General features: G+C 43.7%; 1 protein-coding gene and 1 non-coding gene across 3 annotated transcripts in view; one reads left to right on the top strand and one right to left on the bottom strand.

Moving 5' to 3' along the window:
* PRKD3 (protein kinase D3) overlaps positions 1-25,886 on the bottom strand; it is a 74,555-nt gene that overhangs the window by 13,214 nt on the left and 35,455 nt on the right. For both annotated transcript variants that reach the window (XM_029050599.2, XM_029050600.2), the window contains exons 5-14: positions 25,166-25,323; positions 22,732-22,924; positions 21,023-21,100; positions 18,179-18,362; positions 15,530-15,653; positions 13,791-13,868; positions 13,125-13,401; positions 7,542-7,594; positions 5,880-5,952; positions 5,174-5,280 (exon numbers count right to left, since the gene is read on the bottom strand). In XM_029050599.2, coding sequence (XP_028906432.1) covers positions 5,174-5,280; positions 5,880-5,952; positions 7,542-7,594; positions 13,125-13,401; positions 13,791-13,868; positions 15,530-15,653; positions 18,179-18,362; positions 21,023-21,100; positions 22,732-22,924; positions 25,166-25,323 — 1,325 coding nt within the window. The remainder of the gene's footprint in view (positions 1-5,173; positions 5,281-5,879; positions 5,953-7,541; positions 7,595-13,124; positions 13,402-13,790; positions 13,869-15,529; positions 15,654-18,178; positions 18,363-21,022; positions 21,101-22,731; positions 22,925-25,165; positions 25,324-25,886) is intronic.
* Positions 23,721-23,858, top strand: LOC114806790. Its single transcript, XR_003754852.1, has one exon. It is a non-coding gene; the product is annotated as a small nucleolar RNA SNORA7 (small nucleolar RNA).

Here is a 25,886-nt window from a genome sequence, read left to right on the forward strand (position 1 = left end):
GAGCCAAGATTAGAACCCAGGTCCTTCTGACTCCCAGGCCCGTGCTCTTTCCGCTTGACCACACTGCTTCCCTAGCAGAAGCGGGAGCAGTAGGAGCAACCAAATCACCCTGTATCGAGGAAGAGGGGAGGAAAACCTTTGTCCAAGACATGTGTGGCTCTTCTGGAATCAAAGTTGTGACTCCCACAGACTTTGAATATTCATTCATTCATTCATTCAATAGTATTTATTGAGCGCTTACTATGTGCAGAGCACTGTACTAAGTGCTTGGAATGAACAAGTCAGCAATAGATAGAGACAGTCCCTGCCGTTTGACGGGCTTACAGTCTAATCGGGGAGACAGGCAGACAAGAACAATGGCAATAAATAGAGTCAAGGGGAAGAACATCTCATAAAAACAATGGCAACTAAATAGAATCAGGATGATGTACATCTCATTAAACAAAATAAATACGGTGATAAAGATATATAGAGTCGAGCGGACGAGTAGAGTGCTGAGGGGGTGGGATGGGAGAGGGGGAGGAAGAGAGGGAAAGGGGGGAGAAGAGGGTTTAGCTGCAGAGAGGTGAAGGGGGGGTAGAGGCTGCACCTGTCAGCTGGGGGTTCTTGAAAGGGCTTTGCTCCCACTCACAACATTAGGTGATTCTATGTGAAGTTCCCATCACTTCAGCATCAGCTTGCTCCTTCTTTCCCTCTCATCTCCTCCCCTTTACCTCATTATAAAATTCGTAAGGTAAGTGTTGGTAAATCGCTGTGAGGCGCAGTGACCGTCTGGGATAGCCGCACAAGTCACCGCTCCCATACAGCTCCTCCTCCGATTACCTCTGTCTTGTTAAGAAGGTTAAGAAGGCAACTGTTACTAAAATCCTTGGATATACTCTTTTTGGAACTTAGAAACTAACTTTGGAGTTGTTTTGTCCTTTCCAGGAGCACACAAAAATTTGGTCCAGAGGGGATATTCACAGCTATATTTCTTTCACATGAGTGTATTTGGCTCGAGTAAAGGGAATTCATTAACTTAGCCTCAATGGCCTTAGTGAGACAAACTTTCAGAAAGTAAGAATTCGCTTTTCACTGTGTCCCTACCCACGATAAAGGATACAACCTTCTCCTTGGTTCTCAAGCTCCCAAGGTCGGTCTTGCTTAGCCATCCTTGTTCTCTAGAATAGTCGGTTACTCTTTGGCCAACAGTAGAAACCGAGCTTATAACGCTCTTTGGTTTGAAAACTGTTTAATACGTAAAGGAATACAATTGGCAGGCCCTCTTCCCTGAGAAGTTGGGCTTTTTATGCCGCTGGTGAGGGTTTGAACAGAAAGCACATTGATACAGTTTCCGTGACAGGAACGTAACTAGTCATCTGACACACACAGTAGACATCGTTATTTCCCTGCGGGAAGCTATGAAACCCAGCTTTTCACCAACACCCGTGACTTCAAAGGTCCTTTATGTGGTTACTTCATCAGCTCAACTACTCCAAGATTTGCCATATTTTTGGAGAGAGATGCAGTAATGAGAGCTCACCTTCCCTACTTACTGAGAGCTCACGTCCTCCAAGAGGCCTTCCCAGACTGAGATTCCCCTTTTCCCTCTGCTGCCTCTCTGCCCCCGCTTCACCTCTCCTCAGCTAAGCCCCCTTTCCCCCTGCTCCTCCCCATCTCCCTTCCCCTCAGCACTGTGCTCATTTGTATATATTTTTATTACCCTATTAATTTTATTACCCCATTTATTTTGTTAATGAGGTGTACATCCCCATGATTCTATCTATTGCGATTAAGTTGTCTTGTTTTTGTCCGTCTGTCTCCCCCGATTAGACTGTAAGCTCGTCGATGGGCAGCGATTGTCTCTATCTGTTGCCAAATTGTCCATTCCAAGCGCTTAGTACAGTGTTCTGCACATAGTAAGCGCTCAATGAATACTATTGAATGAACAAATGAATGAGATCACAAGGAACATTCTCTGGCAGTTGTTCAGCCAATTCTCTAATCGGAGTCCTTATTCCTGGTTCCAGTATTCACAGAGGTAGGTGTTGTACACCAAATCATTTGCAATAAGTAGTGTTGCCTAGTGGATAGAGGCTTGGAAGTCAGAAATTCTAATCCCAACCTCACCACTTGCCTGCTGTGTGAGCTTGGGCAAGTCACTTCTAACTTCTCTGCGGCTCAGTTTCCTCATCTGTACAATAGGGATTAAAACTCTGAGCCCCATGTGGGACGTGGACTTTGTTCAGCCTGATTATCATGTATCGATCTCAGGGCTTAGTATAGTTCCCGGCACATAGTACGTGCTTAACAGATACCATTAAAAAAAAAATCCTGCTGTTTTTCAAATACCTGGAAAAAGATCAAAAGAAGACTGGATTTAGAACACAAAATTGTGTCATTCTCCTTGCCAGTTTTTGTCTTTTTCACTTCAATGTAGGGGAGAGGATGCTGGGAGGAGAGGATCACAAGAGCAGTGTGGCCTAGTGGAAAGAGCACGGGCCTGGGAGTCAGAGGACCGCCACTTGCCTGCTGTGTGACCTTGGGAAAGTCGCTTAACTTCTCTGTGCCACAGTTTCCTCAACTGCAAAATGGAGTTTCAGTACCTGTTCGCCCTCCTTTTTAGACTGTGAGATTCACATGGAACAGAGACTGGATCCTACCTGATTAACTTCTCTCTACCCCAGCGGTTAGAAACAGAGCTTGGCATACAGTAAGCGTTTAACAAATGCCATGATAATAATAGGACTTTTCAGAAGGGGTAAAGGGTTGTAGGATAAAGAGTTTAAGAATTCCTTCCTTGAACCTATTTGTAGCTGAAGTAAGGTCCAAGTCAGAATGAATTGCACCCTCCTGTGAACAACCCACCAATACTCTTTAATCATGGGGTGCTGCACGGTAGCCCATGATCTCAGGTCTACTGAGTTTGTTTCTTAATTAAAGGTGGCTGTTATGATGGTAAAGAGCTGAGGGAATCTATCTTGAAGAGGGTGTTGGGAAGATCTTCAGAACATCATCACTTGAAAAAGGAGAAGAGACAAGTGTTATTACTAATGACCCAAAGAAACCGTGCAATTTAAGTAAAGTTAATAGTTGGTTCGCAGGTCCCTTACCTTCTCTTCAGAGCACGCAAATCTACGTAGAATTTTTCCACAGATTTCTGGGCTATGATGATATCTGCTACTTTTGCCATACCACCAAGGCTATGTGAAAATTGCTTCACTTCCGCTCCACGCTGAGTTCCGAATCCGGGAGCACGCGGCATTTTAAATTCAATCCCACGATTTCCAGGCAGACGTTTAAAATCACCACCGTTAAGTGTTCAGCTGATTTTTTTTTTTTTTTGCCCCACACCACAGTCTTAATCCCCATTTTACAGATGAGGTAACTGAGGCACAGAGAAGTTAAGTGATTTGCCTAAAGCCCCAAGGCTGATGAATGGTGGAGCCTGGATTAGAACCCATGACCTCTTTCCACTAAGCCACGCTGTTCTCTTAAGTGCTTAAAGGTACAGATCCAAGTACCCAGGCAATGCACAAAGGAAAGGGAGGAGGGGTAATGTGGTCTGAGTCCTTTTGAAAGAGATGTGATTTTAATAAGGCTTTGATGGTGGGGAAAGAGTGGTGATCGTAGTACATGAAGGTGGAGGGAGTTCCAGGTCAGAAGGAGGAGACGGGCACACAGCTGACGGCAAAAGAGATGAGATCAAGGTAGAGTGAGTAGGTTGGCTTGGGAGTAGCGAAGCGTGCAAGCTGGTTTGTAGTTGGAAATCAGCCAAGTAATGGGGAGCGGGGAGGAGGGGTGAGATGATTGAGTGCCTTAAAGCTGACAGTAAGGAGTTTCTGTTTAATGTGGGGGGGCCTGGCAACCCCTGGAGGTTCTCTAGGAATGGGGAGACGCAGGCTGATTTTTTTTGTCTAGATGTGGAGAGAAACAGGAGGTAGGGAGAAGGCTGACGCAGTAGTCGAGGTGGGAGAGGATAAGTGATCGGGTCAGTATAGTAATTGTTTGGATGGAGAGGAAAGGGTGGATTTTTGCAATGTTGTTAAAGTAGAACCGACAGGATTTGGTGACGGACTGTATACTTCTGTTGGATGAAAGCTATCGGTCAAGGATAATGCCAAAGTCACGGGCTTGTGAGACAGGGAAGATAGTGGTGCCGTCCACAGTGATGGAAAAGAAATGGGAGGACAGGGTTTGGGTGGGAAGACGGGTTCTGTTTTAGACATGTTAGGTTTGAGGTGTCAGTGGGATACACGAGTAGAGATGTCCTGAAGGCAGGCGGAAATGCAGAACTGCAGTGAAGGAGATATAGATTTAGGAATTATATGCACAGAAGTGGTAACTGAAACTGTGGGAACAAATGAGTTCTCCAAGGTAGTGGGCGTAGATGAAGAATAAAGGGAGACCCCGAACTGAGGCTTGGGGGACACCCACAGGCAGAGGGTGGGAAGCAGAGTAAGAGCTTGAGAAAGAGTCTGAGAATGAGAGGTCAGAGAGATAGGAGGAGAACAAGGAGAGGACAGTGTCAGGGAAGCCAAGGTTGGATGATGTTTCAGGGCAAAGTGGGTGGTCAACAGTGTCGAAGGCAGCTGAGAGGTTGAGGAGGACTAGGATGGAGGAGAAGCTGCTGAGTCAGGCAAGAAGAGCAACAGTGACTTTAGCGAGGGCGGTTTCCACGGCACGAAGAGGCTGGAAGCCGGACTGGCGGTCCAAGTGCTTAGTAGAGTGCTCTGCGCACTGTTAGCGCTCAATAATTACCACTGATTGAGTCAAGGAGAGAATCGGAGGAGAGGAAGTGGAGGCAGTGGCTGTCCACAATGCCCTCAAGAAAACTGAAAAGGAACGTTTGGAGGGAGAGAGGGCAAGGGGTGGTGTCAAGGGAGGGGTTTTTAGGATAGGCGATACATGAACATGTTTGAAACCAGTGGGAAGAAGCCACTGGAAAGTGAACGGTCTTGACTATGTCCATAATCAATCAGTGGTATTTACTGAGCACATACTGTACGCAGTGTACAATACTAAGCGCTCGGGAGAGTACATTAAACAGAGCTGACAGACGTGATCCCTGCCCACAAGAAGCTTACAGTCTTCAGAAAGAGACAGGCTCTTTTGAGACTTACCTTGCCATACTTTTAGCCAATAAATTGACAGCAGATTTAAAAAACAATCTGCACAACAAAACGCTTTTTACCTGCAGAATGGCTACTTCATTACGAAGCTGACTCTCCTGTTTTGTGGGGAATCTCATTTTATCAATTACTTTGATGGCCACATCTCTTCCAGTCTTCCTATGTTTTCCTACAAAAAAACAAAGGCAAGATAAATAACAGAGTCAAGTGATGACAGGTCAAACAGATGTGAAAATGGGTAGTGGGAAGTTGCCCTTAAATTTCAAAAAGTTTAATATATACTATACTATAAGATCGCTATGGGCAGAGAACATGACTGCTAATTCTGTTGTATTCTACTCTCTCAAACACTTAGAACAGTGCTCCGCACCTAGTAAGTGCTCAATGAATACGACTGACTGATACACACAATTGGGTCTAATATTTTTTTAAGTCTGCCATTAGGTCTGAGCCGTGACTGGTGTAATAATTCTGGAGATGCCTTATCTTGAATGAAGAATTTCAAAACAAAGCAATTCCTTAAATGTGCAACTGTCTTTCAGGAAGCTTCTAGCACAAAAGTTCTGGTTTCTCCTCATTGTAAAGGTACCCATAGGTCTTAAATAGGTGATGCGGAAAGGTTTGGTGGGGAATGTTCGCCTAAAATGACACTGTAGGATAATTCCAAAAATCAGATACCCAACTAAACATGTCAACTGTAAAAGTGATCCCAGAAAGTATTTTATCTCCAACCTATACAGCCACAACAGCAAAATGAAAAAGGATTACCTCCATACACAATACCAAACTGGCCCGAACCAAGTACTTCATCAGCAAAGATCTGATAGACAGAACTGATATCCTATTTAAGGAAAAACGGAAACAGTAAATTCAAAGTACAATTTCCATCCATCATTTCAATGATTCCATCCACACTACTGCTCTATTATGCTACTTATTTCATAAACGATAAAGCTGATTTTCAAATCTAACCCCCAAACCACTTTTGAAATATAATCTTTATTATGCACCAAAAAGACCAAAGCCTAATTGTGAAACTTCAAATATAGCCATTTTAATGCTCTTCTTTAAGCACTCTTTCAGACTAGCATTACTGTATGTATAAGCCGATACTTCAGAGATGATGCTGCAAAGCTTACCTTTCTCCCTCACTGACTTGAATAGAGTGATTAAAACCCATTTTAATTTAGCAAATATAATGGCAAATCTCCAGCACATTATCACAGGATAACACTTGTGGCTGAATAGGATGGGAAAGCTACACATTGACAAATGTACACAATAGAACAGTATCAAAATACGTTTGATCATGTAATTAAATTTAGTGTTTATTTTTCTACTCTTTTGGACAATATTTTGGAACCTGGGAATGCATTATTTCACTTTCCCTTACTTCCTATGAGAAGCTCTACCTCATACAGCCGTCTTTCATTTAATCAAGAGATTAAGAGTGCTAACAGGGACACGGTGAGAGGGAAAAGGAACCCCAGGCAGGTGGAAGAGCAAGTGTAAGAGGTTGGCCACAAAAGAGACGAGAATGAGGCACAAGGAATAGAGTGGGTTGGCTTGAGATGAGTCCAGTGTGCAAGCTGGGGTGTAATGGGAGAGGAGTAAAGACGAGTAGTGGGGAAAAAGCTGATTGAGGCCGATGTTCAAGAGTTTCTACTGAGAGTAATGGGACTGAATGACCCCTCACGCTCTGGGGTACTTTGAAAGGCATTTTAGTTAGAATCCTACATGAGCATTCCTATTCTAATTATTAGTATATTTAAGCTAAATTTCAATTGTCTCTCAACTGTCCAAGGTAATAAAATGCAATAAAACCTGATTTTAGCATTTTTTTTGTTGTTTTTTATGGTATCTGGTAAGTACTTACAATGTGCCAAGGACTGTTCTAAGTGCTGGGGTAGATACAAGTTTATCAAGTTAGATACAGTCTTTGTCCCATAAGGGGCTCACAGTCTAAATTAGAAGAAGCAAGATTTAATCCCCATTTCATAGATGACAGAACTGAGGCACAGAGAAGTTCGGTGACTTGTCCATGCTCACACAAAAAGCAACTGGCAGAGTAGAGATGTGAACCCATGTTTTTGGACTATGTATATATATCTCTCTATACATGGATATATGTATATATATCTCTATATATAGAGAGATATATATACCTTTAAAAAAAGAGGATATGCCTCAATAGTCTGCTCCTATACCCTGTATAATTAAGAATTGGCTAGTGACCTACACTTTCAAGTAAGCACATACACACAAAAAAAACCCCCCAAATCTCACAAGCCTGATCTTTTTCTGCTTTAGGTAGGCTTGGCCAGTTCTTCAATAGCTCTCATTGGCACTTTATTTTTCCTCCCTAGTGAACTTGTCCCCATTTAGTTCATCTCATTCCCCTTTACATTGTTCTAAGTGATCTTGACTTACCACATTCTCTTGGATCTGGCAGTTGGAGACAGAAATACTGATAGACAAATCCTCTGCAAGACATAAAACATTGCATTTGAAAAATAATAGATTTAAGTGTTCAACAACTGGACAACAATCTCGTTATATTAGTATTACTGCAACCAAAGGGAAAAGATGTGCACCAATATAATTTAATCTAAGCAGCCAGATACAGATTACTGATCCTGACTCCAGGCCTGACGTCAAAACAATCAACAGTATTTAGTAAGCGACTACTATGCAAAGCACTGTACGAAGCACTGTATGAAGTCGTTTAGACTGTGATCCCGTCATTGGGCAGGGAATGTCTCTATCTGTTGCTGAATTGTACATTCCAAGATCTTAGTACAGTGCTCTGCACATAGTAAGTGCTCAATAGATACTATTGAATGAATGAAAGTATGCACTTGGGAGAGTAAAATAAAGCCAGTAGACATGGCTTGTAAACTCAAGGACCTTACAAATTAGCAGGGGGAACAATCACTAAAATTTACAGGTGGGGGAAGAAACAAAAAGAGGGAAAACTTCAAGAGTTAGTGCTTGAATAAAAGGGATTGAGTACACAAGTGGTTATACAGTTTAGAGGGGCTGAAGCGGCAGTTGGGGGTGAATATAATGTGGGAAAATTAGAAATTAATTGAGGAATATTGGCTTTGAAGATAGAGTGGCGGCCTGTCAGATTGGACCGGGGAGGTAATTCTGGGCAGGAGGAAGGATGAGAGCAAGAGGCTGGTAGCACAAGAGGAAAAATGGCACATGAGGGCTTGAGAACAACAAAAAGTTCAAGGTGAGGTTTAGAGGGAGAACAGAGTGAGTAAGTATTGTCTTCTAGACTGTGAGCCCGTTGTTGGGTAGGGATTGTCTGTACTTGTTGCCCAACTGTACTTTCCAAGTGTTTAATACAGTCCTCTGAACACAGTAAGTGTTCAACAAATACGATTGAATGAATGAAATATAAGGCAGAGAGCTCACTGAATTTCTTAAAGGCAATGGTCAGTTTCTGCTTGGTGCAGAGAGAAATGGGTAACTATTGGAAGTTTTTGAGGAGTGGAGAGAAGTGGGTAGAATGACGGTTTAGAAAAATAATCCAGGCATTCACTCATTCAATCGTATTTGAGCGCTTACTATGTGCAGAGCGCTGTACTGAGCTCTTGGAATGTACAATTCGGCAACAGATACGAGTGTGGACTGGGGTGGGGACAAGATGGAGGTCTGGAGAGGCAGAGATCAGTGAGGAAGCTGATTCTTCATTTTTTACTTTTTTTACGGTATTCATTAAGCACTTACTATGTGCCAGGCCCTGTACATGTGCGGAAGTAGATACGACCTAATCAGGTTGGACACAGTCCATGTCCCACATGGGGCTCCCAGTTTTAATCCCCATTTTACAGATGAGGTAACTGAGGCACACAGCAGACATGCGGTGGGGCCGGAATTAGAACCCAAGTCTGCCTGCCTGCTCAGCCCATGCTCCATCCGCTATGCCACACTGGTTTGGTAGTCAAGTAGGAACGTGACAGGTCCCTGGACTTAGAATGTCTCATGGACTTACGTGATAGCTACCTAGAAGAAGAGATAAGGATCCTACAAATATTTTGGAGGCCAAACCAACAGGATTTGGTGAGGGACTGAATATGGGTGCTGAAAAAGAGGGAGGCATCTAGGATAGTGCCAGGATGTTGAGTCCAGAGACGGGAAGGATGGTTGAGCTGTGGACATTTGGGCAGCATTTGGAGTTCCATTTGAGACAGGTTCATTCATTCATTCATTCAATAGTATTTATTGAGCGCTTACTATGTGCAGAGCACTGTACTAAGCACTTGGAATATACAATTTGGCAACAGATAGTGACAGGGTGAGCTTGAGATGCCGGCTGAGGTGTTCTGGAGGTAGGAGGGAAAGCGATATTGACGCAGAGGTGCTCCCACCGCACTCTAAACTCCTCGATGGCACAGAGCTCAGGTCTACCGATTCTATCACATTGTGCTCTCCCAAGCAGTTAGTATATATCCCGCACACAGTAAGTGTTCAATGCATGCCACTGATTGAGAGGTCAGAGCGAGTGAGGTAGAGCTGGAGGCAAATAAGTGGTAGTTAAAGCCATGGGAACTCATTCCAGAGGAGTATTCATTTATTTGTATTTTCTGAGCGCTTACTGTGTACAACGCACTGTAGTAAGCACTTCGGAAAGTATAACAATAGACGAGTTCCCCGCCAAACCGACGTGTTCAGAGGTGAGTGTTAAATAAGAAGAGAAGGGGACCTGGAATTGAGCCTTGAAGGACACCCCAGTTAAGAAGTGGAAGGTAGAGGGAAGAATCAGCAAAAGGGACTAAAAAGGAGAGGCCAGAAAGGCAAGAGGAGAACTAAGAGAGAAGTGTTTCCGAAAAAGCAAAGTTTGATACTGTTTCCAAAGTGAAGGGAGTGGTCCACAGTGCTCAAGGCAGCCGAGAGGCCGAGGAGGATTAGAACAGAGTTCACTGTTTTTGGCAAGGAGTAGACAACTGGTGACCTTGGAGCGAGCAATCTTAGTGGAATGAAGAGGGAGGAAACCAGTTTGTAGAGGGTCAAGAAGGGAGTTGGTGAAGAGGAAGTGGAGGCAGTGGGTGTATACAACCCGTTCAAGGAATTCCAATAGGAATGGAAGCTGGGAAATTATGTGATAACTTCAGCGTGCAGTGGGATCCAGAGATTTTTTTTTAGGATAAGGGAGGCGTAAGCATGTTGGAAAGTAGAGATGAAGGAGCCACTGGAGACTGAACTGCTGAAAAGGTGGTCAAGGCGGGGAGAAGAGTCAACACAAGTGATCCTGCAAACTGAAAAGGGATGAGAGTGGAAAAATGGACAAAGCAGGTGAGAGATCTCCTCGAGAGACAGCTGAGCAGGATGAAAGCGGTTGGAGAGGGGATGGGGAAAATTTTTAGTACTCACACCTGATGGTTTCGGTTTTGTCAAAGGTAGTTGGCAAGGTCTCCGAGGACAAGAGTAGGGGGGAGATGGGAGCCCTGGGGCTTTAGGAAGAAGGTAGAGGCCTAAAATAATTGGTGGGGGTACTGGCATGCGAGTCGAGGGAGGAGAAGCAATGTTACTGAGTGGAAGGGAGGGAGGATAATAAGTACGGATGAATTTGAAATGGCCAAAGTCGACCTGGTGTCTGGATTTCTTCCAGCAGGGCTCTGCGGTACAAGCACAGAACCAGAAGAAGCCTTCTGTAGAGTTCATCCAAGGCTGGGGGTTGGTTAAAAAAAAAAAAAAAGGAAAATGCAAGAGAGAAAGGACAAGAAAGGGAAAAAAGAATATCTGAGAATAATTTAAGGGAGAGGACGTTTAATCAGATAAGTCTTCAGGAAAATAAACCTTGATATCCCTGAAAATTCTCAAGACCTCACCTAAAAATAATGCCAAGGTATTATAATTAGCAATTACAAAACCCTAAAAATCTTCAATATCCCTTCTTCCAGGAAAATAAAATCAATGTCTAGATTTCAGAAGGTACAGGAATGTCTCTAAATTATGAACATAAGAACATGTAAAACCGGTTACGGAGAGCAAAAAACATTGCTGATAATTCAAAATTGTCTCATGCAATTCTTAAATCTGGGGCCTAAATAATAATGTTGGTATTTGTTAAGCGCTTACTATGTGCAGAGCACTGTTCTAAGTGCTGGGGTAAATACAGGGTAATCAGGTTGTCCCACATGAGGCTCACAGTTAATCCCCATTTTACAGATGAGGTAACTGAGGCACAGAGAAGTTAAGTGACTTGCCCACAGTCACACAAATGACAAGTGGCAGAGCCAGGAGTCGAACTCATAACCTCTGACTCCAAAGCCCAGGCTCTTTTCCACTGAGCCACGCTGCTTCCCGGAGTTGAGCACGAAATGTTTCGGAGCAAGTAAATACCTTTTTTAAAAAGTCATTAGGAAATAAAAAGGGACAGATATTATAACTGACTCTCCTGGGTAATGTTAATTGCTTTATAACATTTGAAGCTGTTTTAGGATGCCAGAGAATGGGTCGGGGGTGCCCCTTTCATGCAGTCACTCGCCAAAACTCATATTTTATCAGGACAGCTAAATTCTATTAATCCAGCGGTCATTTCAGCCAGTAGCCGCATTAAGCTTGGATCTGTAAACTGTGCCTTTTGAAAAATTTACAGCACTTAGGATTTCCAATGAGAAACCTGAACGCCTGGCATTGTTAGTCTTCATACTGGCAGGCTACCCTCCTGGCTTAGTTTTTTTGGTCAGATTTCACTCAAGAGAAGGACTTATCTTCGAATTCTTCCAGCCTGTATTACACCATTAATACCTTCCCCACCAATGCCATCTTCAAATGCTACTCATTGAGCCATCTTGGTATTTAGGAAATAGAGCGGTTACGTTGTGAGGAAACAGCACAGTCCTAGCCTTAGCTTCGGCTTTACTATCTTCATTTCTCAGCAAACCCTGCACCACAAATGTCAATAATGGTAAAGCGTTTCTACTTAAGTTTCTATCAAGAGCCCAAAGACCGCTTGTTACAGATTTTTCTGCCATCTTCAACCATAACTTTGGGGAATAGGGAAAAGAGAAGTTGTGCCAGATGAACAGACATCTATAAAAAATGAAGAGATGCTTTTTGTTTACTTTTGAGGGGTGTTGCGTGGATTACCCAGGCGTAGAGAATATTTGCTCACTTGTGCCAATAATTGGATTAACCTAGATCCCCTGTGACTTCTCATTCCTGGAGGAGGGTAGAAAAACTCTAACTTGAGTCCAACTCCACCCACCTTCTCTTTCCCCACGATCTCCTGAAACTTTTAAACTCAGGCCACTGTTCCCCTTCCTATCCATTATTTCTGACTGGGAGGGAGAAATGACTGAATTAAGACTTCAGACAGAAAGTTGACTGCTAATTCTGTTATACTATGCTCGCCCAAGCGCTTAACAAGTGCTCAATAAATACACTGATGGATCGAAAATATCAGGCCCTAAGGGAGGGTATGATCAGACTCCATGGGAAACATTTGGGCTAGCACAGTCAAGGCCGACCCCCGCTCCACCTTGCCTCGTTAATTACACAGCGCCGGCGTAGCGCCAAGCCTGGGTGGGAGGAAGACGGATCTGCCAGAGGAAGGAGGCTCCACGGCAGCAACAAGACCCTACGGTGAACGACCGCCAAGGACATACCATCGTGCCAATCTTGGGGCCCCAGAGATATCTGGAAGGGAGCATCGAGCCAGGTGGCCGATGCCTCCCTCCCCTCTGCCCATCCAGGGCCGCCTTTGTTCTTGGCACACCAGAGGGGATATAAGGCGGTGCACGCGGGGGGGAGGGTGCGGTGTGATCTCTCCAAATCCGCCGGCTGTCACGGACTGTTCTGTGGGTAAGCCCCCCAGCGTTCCACTCTAAATAAGCTATCGACCTGGACTTATCCAGCTCTTACTTCGCAATTCCGTTATTATCGATAGACGGGGGACGGGTAGTCTACGCAGGCTCCGCTCCCGCCCGGTACAAGGAGTGCTACAACGATGACAGTGCGTCAGAAACACAATAGCCATCAACAGGTGTATTTGCTTACTGTGATCTTTTCCTTGTCCTGGAGAAGTGCAAACGCTAGCTTGAGGAGTAACTGGCATGAGAGCCTGGCGGATGGCTTTCTCCCAGCTCTGAGCTACGTCAAGCCCGACCCCCGTGGCGGCGAAAACCGGACTGTGATAGTTGCTCCCGTTGTCCTCGCCAACAAAGTACACCATAGTGTCGGTGATGATCTCAAAGCAGTGTGGGTTGCTCCCCTGTGAAATGTTCGTGAAATCCTGGGGCAGTGACACTCGGAGAATTTCTGAAAGCGGGATTTCCTGAAGAACAAAAATTAAACTTTGAAAAAAAAAAACACCTGCAAGTGGTTTGGTTTTTGTTTTGTTTTACTGTACATTTTTTGGATACTGAAGAGTCAGGTCAGGAAAGGAGTGCAAAAGCAGATTTCAAAGATAAATGAATAGTACCACTGTGAACAGATTGCAGTTTATGGGTCAGTCCTAATCCTAGAACTGACATCATTAATAAAATTAAAATTCAATCTGTTATCTCTCTCAGAGGGTACTGAAAGAATAAACAAATCCATCCCAATCATTAGATGAAAATCATCATTTAATGGTTACCGTTAGATCATTATTACACGCTGAGGTAATGCGCGAAGACTTCATCCAAGCTTTGAAGTGTGGTTTTGAAAATGTCACACTCATACCTTGTAATACTTTGATCCAGACTCATTTTGAAACAATGTGAGGCATTTGCTGTCGAGTCTCCAATAATGCCGCTTTCTCTATAAAACATACATGAGGGTTCTGTGAGGTTCAGATAGTTCCAAGAGGTTCAAATACTGCTTCCCTGAAACTATTAATAGATTAGGCATTCGCACGCTCACATGACCAAGAACCAATCTACCGCAATTTGGGGGGCAATTATGAAAAAGTTCGAAGAGAAGTGAATCATGGTGTCCTGAGGTTGTCGAGTCAATTCCCTTACCTCCAGTCAAAGCCACGCTGAAACGAGGAAAGACACATAAATGTCAATCCCATCACTGTTAAGGCTCTTCAAGGAAGACTAGTCCACATTTCCCTCATTCTCACAAACTCTGATTTAATCTGTCACCTAGATCGTGAGGAAACCCCTTCTTCACCCTGTCATCTCTTTCTGCTATAGACTGTAATCACTTTGAGGGTGGAAACTGCAACTTTAAGTTCTTTAGGATGTTTCCCTAAACGCTACACCCGCAGTAGAAGTTCTGAAAAATTATTCTAAATAAATTCTTCTGATACCATTTCACCTTCAGGGATTTTAACTCCGCTCCTCTTCAGTGGTGGACAGAGGATAGTTTTATGAAGGAAGAGACAAATCAACACTGTGAATGCTAAACTTGCACCAAAATACAAAAAAGTGAGGAATTCTAAAATGTTAATCGTTGATCTTGGCAATCGCCAAACCAAATCTATAACTGATTTCAAATTTTCTATTCAGGTCTCAGTTGAGGAAAGAGGAGACAGAAACAGCGGCCTGCGATGAAGACGCCTTCTCCTCTGTTACTCTTCTTCATTAGATCATCATTCTCTAGGTTTCCCTTTTTTGAAATGGTATTTCTTAAGTGTTTACTAGGTGTCAAACATTGTTTTAAGTGTTGGGGTAGGGTAGGTACAAGTTATAAGGCAGAACACAGTCCCCGGCCCACGTGGGGCTTACAGGCAGGATGGAGAACAGGTATCCCCATTCTGCAAATGAGGAAACTGAGGTTCAGAGAAATTACTTGTCCAAGGTCACATGGCAAGCCACTGGCAGAGCTGGGATGAGAACCCAGGTCCTTCTGAATCGGAGACCCGTGTTCTCTCCACTAGGCCACACTGCTTCTCTAGTTTCATGAGTTTGGATGATCGACTTACATATCCCTTGAATCCCTCTCATCCTTCCTTTTCTCCACTGAACGCAGCTAGACCACGGGCCTGCATTAAACCGGTATCATCTCTAGAGAAGCGGCACAGCCTAGTGGATAGAGCACGGGTCTGGGAATCAGAGGTCCTGTGTTCTATTCCCGGCTCTGCCGTCTGTCCACTGTGTGAACTTGGGCAAGTCACTTAACTTGTCTGCGCCTCAGTTTCCTCCATGGTAAAATGGGGATTAAATGTCAGTTCTCTCTTCTCTTTAGACTGTAAATCCCATGTAGGACAGGGACTGTGTCCAATCTGATTAACTCTTAACTACCCTAGGGCTTACAACCGGGTTTGACACATAGCAAGCACTTAACAGATATTCTTATTAAATCGGTATGAGAAGAATCAAGGATAACTATAATAAGCAAATGCTATATTCTAGCCTTCCACAGCACCTCTTTGAAGTCACTTGTGTTTTACTTTCACACTGAAGCCTTGAAAAAATACTCAGGTTTCTTAATAAAAACAACACAAAAATTTGAAATACCCTACAATTACTCACCAGATTGTCTCTGCTGGTATAGTGAACCATCCATCCTTCCTTTACCATTGTGCTGCTCTTCCTCTTTGTGTGTTTAATCGATTGTACAACCCTCATAAGTGGAATATTATTGCTTGTCGATGGGCTGAATGATAAAAATCATAACTGAATGAAAATGATCTCTAAAGTACAACTACCACTGTAAATTAAAAAAATGGCCATTTGCAAAAGATTTCACAGGATACACATGTATCTACCCCACCACTTAGAATTGAGCTTGGCACATAGTAAGCGCTTAACAAATACCATAATTATTATTGTTAATAACTGCTCTTCTATTAACTGATTCCTTAGCTAGCTAACTCTAGGGGGATTCCCCCTCAGGGAAGCAGCGTGGTTCAGTGGAAAGAGCCCAGGCTTGGGAGTCAGGGGTAATGGGTTCGAATCCCAGCTCTGCCACTTGTCAGCTGTGTGACTGTGGGCAAGTCACTTCACTTCTCTGGGCCTCAGTTACCTCATCTGTAAAATGGGGATGAAGACTGTGAGCCTCACGTGGGACAACCTGATTACCCTGTATCTCCCCTAGCGCTTAGAACAGTGCTCTGCACATTGTAAGCGCTTAAATACCAACATTTTTATTATTATTAGACTGTAAGCTCATTATGGGCAGGGCACAGGTCAGTTTTTTTCTCTTGTATTGTACTCTATCAAGCACTTAAACCAGCCTTCTGCACATAGAAAGTGCTCAATAAACACCAATGCTTGATTGATTCATTCATTACTGGTACTTACTGTTGCAACTGGGCAAAGTCCGGGTCAGAAATGTTAGGCTTAGTTGATGACGGAATGGAATTTTTGCCATGAAACTGGGTCCCTGTGAATGTTTCCTGGTCGGACCAGGAGCCATCCTGGCTGACAGCTCCTGCTTGGCAGACCTATTCTGCCTTGACATCCTCTCGACTAGCCTCCCTCCGGGTAACGGTGAAAGAGGGGGATTAAGTCTAGCCTATCTTTCCTCCACCTGGGCTTCAAACAGACTAAGGACCTTCGACTTCTACTACCTTCTAGACCAGTGCTTGGCACATAGTAAGCACTTAACAAATACCATCATCATTATTATTATTTAATATCAAAGCCTGTCTTCAGTTGGCCGAGGAGGGCTCTAATTGCCCATCTGGGCAATCGTTCTAGTCTGAATGGAGGGGATCTAGAGTTAAACAAGACTGAGGTACTATATCTCGACCAATCCATCGATGGTTTTTACTGAGAGCTTACTGTGTGCAGGGTACTGTACTAAGCACTCGGAGAGTACACAACAGAATTGGTAGACATGTTGTCTACCTGCGATGGACTTAGACTTTGGAGAGGGGAACGGACATTTAGATAAACTACGGATGTACTGAGGGAGGGGTGAATATCAAGCGCATAGGTGACGCCGAAAAAAGGAGGGAGTAGGGGAAATGCGGGCTTAGTGGGTGAAGGCCTCTTGGAGGAGATGGGATTTTTAAAAAGCTTTGAAGGTGGGGAGAGTGGTGGTCTGTTGCCTATGAAGGGAGAGAGAGTGATCTAGGCCAGAGGAAGGATACGGGCAGGAAAGAGGAGATCGAGTTTCAATGAGAAGGCTCAAGTTAGAGGAGCCAAGTGTGCGGGTTGGGTAAGGGCAATCTCCCCTCTAGACTGTAAGCTCGTGGTGGGAGGGAACGTTCCTGCTAATTTGTGTCTGTTAATTCTGTTGTATTATACTCTCCCGAGCTCTTAGTCCAGTGCTCTGCACATAGTAAGCACTCCATCAATACCATCCACACAGTGCTCTGCACGTAGTCAGCAATCCATCAGTACCAACGATTGATCGACTGATTAGTAGGACATGTATACACTTGTAGGGAAACCTTAATGGACACTTGGGCACATTTAAGCAGTTGAGATTCATCCCACCTTCAGTCCCATATCAATTCTATAGACAATCCATAATTAATTTTCATCTCTGTCTCTCCTTGAGTCTGTGAGCTCCTAGTGGGCAGGGAACGTGACCACCAACTCTGTTATAATATACTCTCCCAAGTGCTTAGTAAGGTGCTTTTTACATAGTAAGTGCTCAATAAATACCATTATTATATAATACACACAGCAAGCGCTCAGTAAATACCACTGATTGATTACTGCATAGTGTACACTGCACACAGTAAGTGCTCAATAAAGGCCACTGACTGATAACAATGTACTCTGCCTGTAAAAAAACCAAAAAACCACAAGACAGACAATTTTAAAATCCACAATTCTTCTCCGGATTTACCTGCCAGCAAAATGAGCTCCAGCAATATATTAGGTCATCAAGTCTTTTAAAACATTTAATGAAAGCCAATTCTGCGTCTAACCCGGCAGAATATAAGCTTGTTTTGGGTCGGAAATAAGGCTTCCAATTCTATTAAATCGTATTCTCTCAGGCGCTTAGTACAGAGCTCTGCACACAGCAAACACTCATGAAATGTGATCGATAAGTCTCCCAAGTGCTTAGTACAGTGTTCTGCACACAGTAAGCTCTCAATAAATACCACTGAACGACCCATTGATCCTATTTAGTTGGTCTCAGCTTCAGATGATTTAATGAGGCTTCCTGTTTTTCCAACCCTTTGCAATAGGTCTGCTTAAACATCCTTTCATTCTGATTACCTGATAGCTTTGAGAGTTTCTTCATCTCTGTCTACATCCAGGTCAGATGGATCTAGGAAGAACAATTTGTCTTCTGGAGGAGACGATTCTTCGGTGTCATCTAAGCCCCGACTACCATCACTATTCACGTCACTGCTGTCAATGTCCATGGGCATATCCACATCTGTTCCCACGCTGGCAGGTTCTGGAAGAGGAATTTTTCCATTTCAACGATACATCGAGGGCACCAGAAAATGAATACTCCAAACAGAAATTCAATACGAAAGAACAAATTATAAACACTCTTTATATTGACCGCTGTAGAACAAATTGATTTGTCTAGCTAAAAATACTTTGCAGTTTTGTTTTGGAACCCTCCCCCATCCATTTTTTTTTTTTGTGGTCATGCTATCACGTTACTTTATCTCAACGGCCCAAATCGGAACCAAATCCTCCTTTAACCAAGGCATTACCAGAGCGGAATGGAATCTCTGGGCAAGAGAGGCCGCGGGAGTGCTCTGCCCACCCAGGAGTATTTGGACCAAGTCCAGCCTGGTCACGGAGAAGAACAACCCCTCCACTCCCACCCCAGTCCTAGATCACTTGCTTTCTCTTAAAAAAGTGGAAAGAGCCCGGGCTTGGGAGTCAGAGGTCATGGGTTCGATTCCCGCCTCTGCCACTTATCAGCTGGATGACTGTGGGCAAGTCACTTCACTTCTCTGTTACCTCATCTGTAAAATGGGGATTAAGACTGTGAGCCTTACGAGGGACAACCTGAAGACCCTGTATCTACCCCAGCACTTAGAACAGTGCTCTGCACATAGTAAGCACTTAACAAATACCAACAATATTATTATTTCCCGAGAACCAACCTGTACTTGGGCTCGGCCTGGAGGATGAATCATCCTTGGCCGCGCGGCAACAGCCCAACAGCCTGCGGGAGGAGCCTGGGGAGAACCAGGATGCCCCGAACATTTAGGGATATCTCCCTTGGTCTCTGGTGAACAGAGATGTTTCCTGGACAAGCGAGGGAACCATAGCTGCCTTGGGGGTTCCCCTCCTTTCAGGCCACTCAAGGTCCTGAATCATTAGGAAGAAAAGTGAGAATATTCCAGAGGGAGGGAAAAGCACATCGGACTGCTTCCAGCTTTCATTTCTACCCTTCTCTAGGCCCCTCCTTACACATCAGACTTCAAGACAGGGAAAGAGTTACGTAGACAAGCAGCGTGGCTCAGTGGAAAGAGCCCGGGCTTGGGAGTCAGAGGTCATGGGTTCGACTCCCGGCTCTGCCACTTCTCAGCTGTGTGCCTTTGGTCACTTCTCTGTGCCTCAGTTCCCTCATCTGTAAAATGGGGATTAAGACTGTGAGCCTCACGTGGGACAACCTGATTACTCTGTATCTACCCCAGCGCTTAGAACAGTGCTCTGCACATAGTAAGCGCTTAACAAATACCAACATTATTATTATTATTATTTTACTGCTTGGCACAGGCTGCCAGTGTGGCGAGTGGTTTTCCTAAGTGACCAATCAGTCAATCAGTGGCATTTATTGAGAGCTCCTATGTGCAGAGCTCTGTAGTAAGTGTTTGGGAGATTCTATAGCACAAGTTATCTCTCTCTCTGATTTTATTGAGCACCGTAGAGCATGGGGCTGGGAAGCAGAAGGACCTCGGTTCTGCCACTTGTTTGTTATGTGACCTTGGGCAAGTCGCTTCACTTCTCTGTGCCTCAGTTACCTCATCTGTAAAAGGAGGATTAAGACTGTGAGTCCCTGTGAGGCAGGGACTTGTCTAACCTGAATTAGCTCGTATCTACCCCAGTGCTTAGTACGGTGCCGCGCACACACTAAGCAGCACGGTGTAGTGGATACAGGACGGGCCTGGGAGTCAGAAAGTCATGGGTTCTAATCCCGGCTCTGCCACTTGTCTGCTGTGTGACCTTGGGCAAGTCACATCACTTCTCTGTGTCTCAGTTACCTCATCTGTAAAATGGGGACTGAGACTGTGAGCCCTTTGTGGGACAGGGACTGCGTCCGACCCGATTTGCTTGTATCTACCCCAACGTTTAGAACAGTGCCTGGCACACAGTAAGCGCTTAACAATACCATAATAACAACAACAGAGACCACTAAAAAAGCTGTAACATGGTCTTTTGTACAAGGTACTCGAGATAAAACAGAACACTACAATTTAAGGAAAATGGGGACCTGATTTCTATCCCTTAAGTTCTCCCCTGCCACGTTTTTCTAGTATTTCAATTTTCTACAGATACTAATGATAAATTATAATAGGACTAAATTTATTGACTTTAGGATTATCGGCTAAAATTCAATCAACTTCCTCTTTGTTTCACTCATTTAAAAAAAAAAAAGCTCTTGGGCAGAAATAGAAAATGTGCAAATGAAAGATAACGTATTTAGGAAAGGAGCCAAGCACCATTCCTCAGATCGTCCCAAAGATAGGTGCTGTCTCCACGATCCTTCAGGGAGGTAACCCAAAGCCCCTGATGGATTCCACAGGATTCACGTCATCCTGCCATCAACCTGTGCTACCAACTAATTGAAAATTATGTTGGTAGATATTCCAAACAAGACTGTTGGTGTTTCCCTGCTGCTTCCTGTTAGCTGAGTTGATAGATAAGCAAAAAGGAGTAGAGCAGGCATTCTCAACATACCTAACGTATTTGAATATATACTTGCTGATTCCACACTGTCAATTATTTTAGATGCACAGGACAAACACAGAAGAAGAGAAAGAAGAGGGAAAACCCATTTTAACATTGTAACGGAGGTGAAAGTTGACAACAATATAACAATGATAACATCGTTTTCTGATTTTCCAAGAAATGTCCAGGAAAACAGTTTACCTCCATTGAAAGTCACTTCTCCAAGACAGTCTCTAGGTACTTTTGATGCACAGCGTTTGTGACAGTTGAATTTGCAATCTAAAAATGAAAGCACTGTTTAGCACTTAACAGAAAGAGATCTTTCTACTCACAGATTAGATAAACCATGTTTACTGAAAGATAATTTCTTGAAATTATGGTTTAGGCCGTCCTGGAAAATTCCCAAAAGGTTGACAGAGCTACGTGTACTAAAGTTGGTTAACATCCCAAAAGTCTACTTTAGAGTTTCTTCTCCACACTTCCTAACTCTCTAATCCACTCTCTCTTCAATTTCTACAACTTTTCTGGAAATAGTCCCCTAGACTCTAGTAATAATAGAGGATAGAGCAAAGGCCTGAAGGTCAGAAGGGCCTGGGTTCTAATCTTGGCTCCGCCACTTACCTGCTGTGTGAATTAGGCAAGTCACTTAACTTCCCTGTTCCTCAGTTACCTCATCTATAAAATGGGGACTGAGACTGTGAGCCCTCTGTGGGACAGGAACTATGTCCACCCTGATTAGCTTGTATCTACCTCGGTGCTTAGTACAGTGGCTGGCACATAGCAAAGACTTAACAAATACCATTAAATAAAATTGTGCTGATCTAAGCTCCGTGACTTTGAGCAAGGCACAACTTCCCCTTGCCTCAGTTTCCTCTTCTGCAAAATGGGGATTCAATTAGTACCTGTTCTCCCTCCAACTTTAACTGCCAGCCCCAAGTAGGACATGACTGTGACAACCTGGTTATATATCTACACCAGGGCTTAGTACAAATGCTACAATTACTCTTATTACTTAAAAAAGAGTGGAGAAGCACCATGGCTTACAGGAAAAGCACGGACGGGGCAGTCAGAGGACGTGGGTTCCAATCCCAGCTCTGCCACCTGTCTGCTGTGTGACCCTGGGCAAGCTGCTTCACTTCTCTGTGCCTTCCTCCTCTTCTGCTCACACAAAACCCTGCAACCATTTCTGACAATCCTGCTTTCCAAAGTCTAAGCCTCCTTAGGGAAAGGATGCTAGCTATCACAGAGTGGCACGCATTCAGAAGAGAAAATAGGAGCCAGTCTTTCTGGCTTTCCCGGCCTTTCCTCGAACTCCCGGGTTTCAGGGATGAAGCAGCTACTGGGATCATGAGCCACGCTAAAATACAGGTGAAAGAGCTGTCTCCAGCCTCACAATGCTCTGGAAGTTGAAACCTAGCAAAAATAGTTTCTGAACCTTGACTTAGAATATTACAAAGATGACCACACCAAAAAAATTTCCAACAAACTACTGTCGGGACTTTGGGGTCATCTGTGCTTTCCTTCAATGAACCAGGTCACCAGGAAGAAACCCCGTATCTTAAGTTTCCACCAAACACACTTCACTTTCCCCATTCTGCGTGAGGGGAACATGGATTATCAGAGCCAGCTTTTTCTAGGTTTAGAGAAGTGCTGGGAGTTCTTCGGAAGAAACACTATACCAGATACAAATCCACAGTTAGCATAATTATCAATCAGATCAATGGAAAAGAGCAACATTCGAATATTTTCTTCTAGTATTATTATATAACCATAGCTTTCATCTCTGAAAAAAATGGGGCACGAATAAGGTTATTCTTAATTAGCTGTTGTGCAAGAGAAAGGTAGTGAATTGACCAGATTTCCAACAGGCATCAAACTCTAGTTTTACCACAAAACTTTATAATTCCTACCTTTGCACTGCATTCCTTGGCGAAAAAGACCCTTCAGCAGACGCTTACAATACTGGCATATTGTGGGGCGTGTGTAGGAATGAACGGCAAATGTGTGGGGGACTTTCACTCTGCACATTACCATCTTTTCCATCCAGATGGGACGGCCACTCCAGGAAGGAATTCTCTTACTCGGTTCCTGGTGGAAATGGGCCTGAAACAGGAGTAGTTTCCATAAGTACATGCCAGTAATAAAAACAAGGTATTAGAAGGAAAGCTTGACCACAAGAGACATTCTTTAGCCCACTACTGCCAAGGACCAAAAATGTGGAGCTCAGCATTTTTCCATGGAAAACTGGCTAATTTGAAAAACCCCTTGAAAAGAATAGCAAATTAAAGGATTGTATTTCTAGAGCTACTTTTAATAATGCTTAAGAAATTCAGTCCCTTATGCTCTGAAACCAAGTAAGTGCAAAGCCAATTCTCCTGAGAAATATTGAAGTAAATTTCCTTGAAAAAGCTGACCCAAGAATTGCTTAGATGGAAATTAAGACCTTAAAAAATCTCACTCCTGATCATCTGAAAATGACTAAACAAAGAAAAGACTCTAATTTTATAACTAAAACTCTTAATATTCAAAACTTCTCACGACAACCAAAGGACAAGCGGAATAAGAAAACCAATACAGTCAGTTCTCCTGTAACACGAGGGTTGTGTTTACTGCAGAACCTCATTTTACAGAAAACTAGTGTTAGAGTACTCATCCTGTGCCCAGAGCCACACACATGCATATAAACTGTTTCTTCTGACGCTGCATCCCACTGTGGCCGCATAGACACATGCTTCCTAATCCTGCCAATCATATCCATCCAAAATGGGTAATGAAAACTCACGTTATGGAAGAACCGATTGCACATGTTCTCGTGGACCAAATCATTTTCTATCCAATATAAGATAGGGTAAGCTAGAGCCCTGCCTGTGTCTGACTTTCCTAGCTCTACCCTAGACTGCCCCTCTCAGGGTGACATCTGGAGAGTTTCCAGTCTTCTACCAGTCTTGGCTGTGGGAGGGAGAGTCAAGCAGAGGCTTGTCCGTTCCATTCCTAGCTTGGCCAGTGGCTAGCGAGTAGAAGGCCATCTGCCACGAGTCAAAACTCACTCGTGCTGGGGAGCGGCAGCACGGGAAGAGAGTCGAGGGCGGTGACTCAAGTTGACTGCACGGAAGGAGGCAATGGTAAACCACTTCTGGATTTTTACCACAAAAACTCTACGGATACACTACCAGAACGATTGCAGAGGGAGAGCGGGACGTTCCGGGAGAGATGTGTCCTCGGTGTCGCTATGGGTCAGAAACGACTCGATGGCGTACGAGAAGACCCTAGACCAGCTTTCATTTCCATCTCAGCTTGCCTCGTCACAGGACTCTGGATTTAATCCTCGAATGATTTACTCCATTCAAGGCATTACTCTGACAGAAGATGCATTTGAGCTTAAACATGCAGGGAGAATAGGGGACGGCTTTACTCTTTTTTCAGTTAGGAGGTTTCTATTATACAGACTTCCATCACAACATTCAAAATTGCTTTTGAGTTGGGGAAGACATTTTTATAAGTACTGTATAAGAAAAAATACTTCATCTCTACCAAGATGAATGACTTACAACTTCTAATACATTCTTCTCTGAACAAAGAAAATCCATCACAATGAGGAATTAGGCAGCAAATGAATAAGCATCCCTCATTTTGGGATCTTAATCTCTGATGCTCTTTCTACTACAAATCAGAATACCTCTGAAAAAACTCTCCTTCGTCTCTCTCTCTCCTTTTCTTTTTCACAGAGCAGGGGAAGATTCCTGGAATTGCGCAGGAATGATCTGTTTCACTCTGACCAGGGCTATTACTCAATTGGAGGCAATGGAGAGTACAGGCAAACTAAAAATGACAAGTGGTGGGCCAGTGGGTAGTCATTTAAAACTGTAGTTGCTCAAAACTTTTTACAGAGAGCCAAAATGATACACTATCGATACTCAAAACCATGTTTAGGAGGGATAAGCTGTACTATATATTGGACTAAATCATGTCCCCGAAGTCAACTACTCTTAGGTGTAGATCAGATCATTTTTAAAAAAGACTGGACAGAACATCTGGAAGGAAAGAAGAATAATGGTATTCGTTAAACGCTTACTCCCAGATGGGGCTCACAGTCTTAATCCTCATTTTCCAGATGAGGCAACTGAGGCACAGAGAAGTGAAATGACTTGCCCAGAGTCACGCAGCTGACAAGTGGTGGAGCTGGAATTAGAATCCACGACCTCTGACACCCAAGCCCGTGCTCTTTCCACTAAGCCACGCGGCTGGAAGGTGAATTCTAGACCTAGTTTTGCCATAGGCTTGCAGCAAAATCCACTGTTTTGAATTTAAATTGCATCTTATCCTCAAATCTGGTCGAATACGTACCTCCTCACTGGGTAAGGCTGCACATTCCGTTTGTACTGGTCTTGGGACTGAAAGCCCGGGGCCCGGCAGAGATACATTTGACAAACGTCTTTTTCTTACTCCACTACAGTTATTTGGGATCTTGAAGGCACATCGTTTATGATAGTTTAATCCACAGCCTAACATTTTGAAAAGGCAAAAAAAAAAAAGGGTAAAATTATGAATAAAATATTTAAAATATATTATCAAGCAACATATAATAGAATTGGTTGTTTCTCCTATATTTCCTAACAGCCCTTAGGGACCAAATCGAAGAGCCAGATGAAAGGCTAAGAAGAGGTGGGCCGATTTAAGGAATTGGGATCTTCAAAGAGACTGGCCCAGCCCACAGTGTGGTCTGCTAGGTGCCAGCTGTTAGATGGGATAAGGGTCACGTCTGCTGTGACCCATTTCCCTCGAGATTCTTGCTCTATGTCTAAGTGAACCCTTGAAAGCAGGCAAACTGGAAGAGAGAAACACATCCAACTCCTACGATTTCCAGACATAGTGATGAATCATAACAATCACATTATTAATAATAACAACAACAATAATAAAAGCACTTACTATGTGCCAAGCACTGTATTAAGTACTGGGGTAAATTCCAAGCAGCGGCTCAGTGGAACGAGCACGGGCTTTGGAGTCAGAGGTCATGAGTTCGAATCCCAGCTCTGCCACTTGTCAGCTGTGTGATTGTGGGCAA

The sequence above is a fragment of the Ornithorhynchus anatinus genome, chromosome X1 (assembly GCF_004115215.2).
Source record: "Ornithorhynchus anatinus isolate Pmale09 chromosome X1, mOrnAna1.pri.v4, whole genome shotgun sequence".
NCBI lineage: Eukaryota > Metazoa > Chordata > Mammalia > Monotremata > Ornithorhynchidae > Ornithorhynchus > Ornithorhynchus anatinus.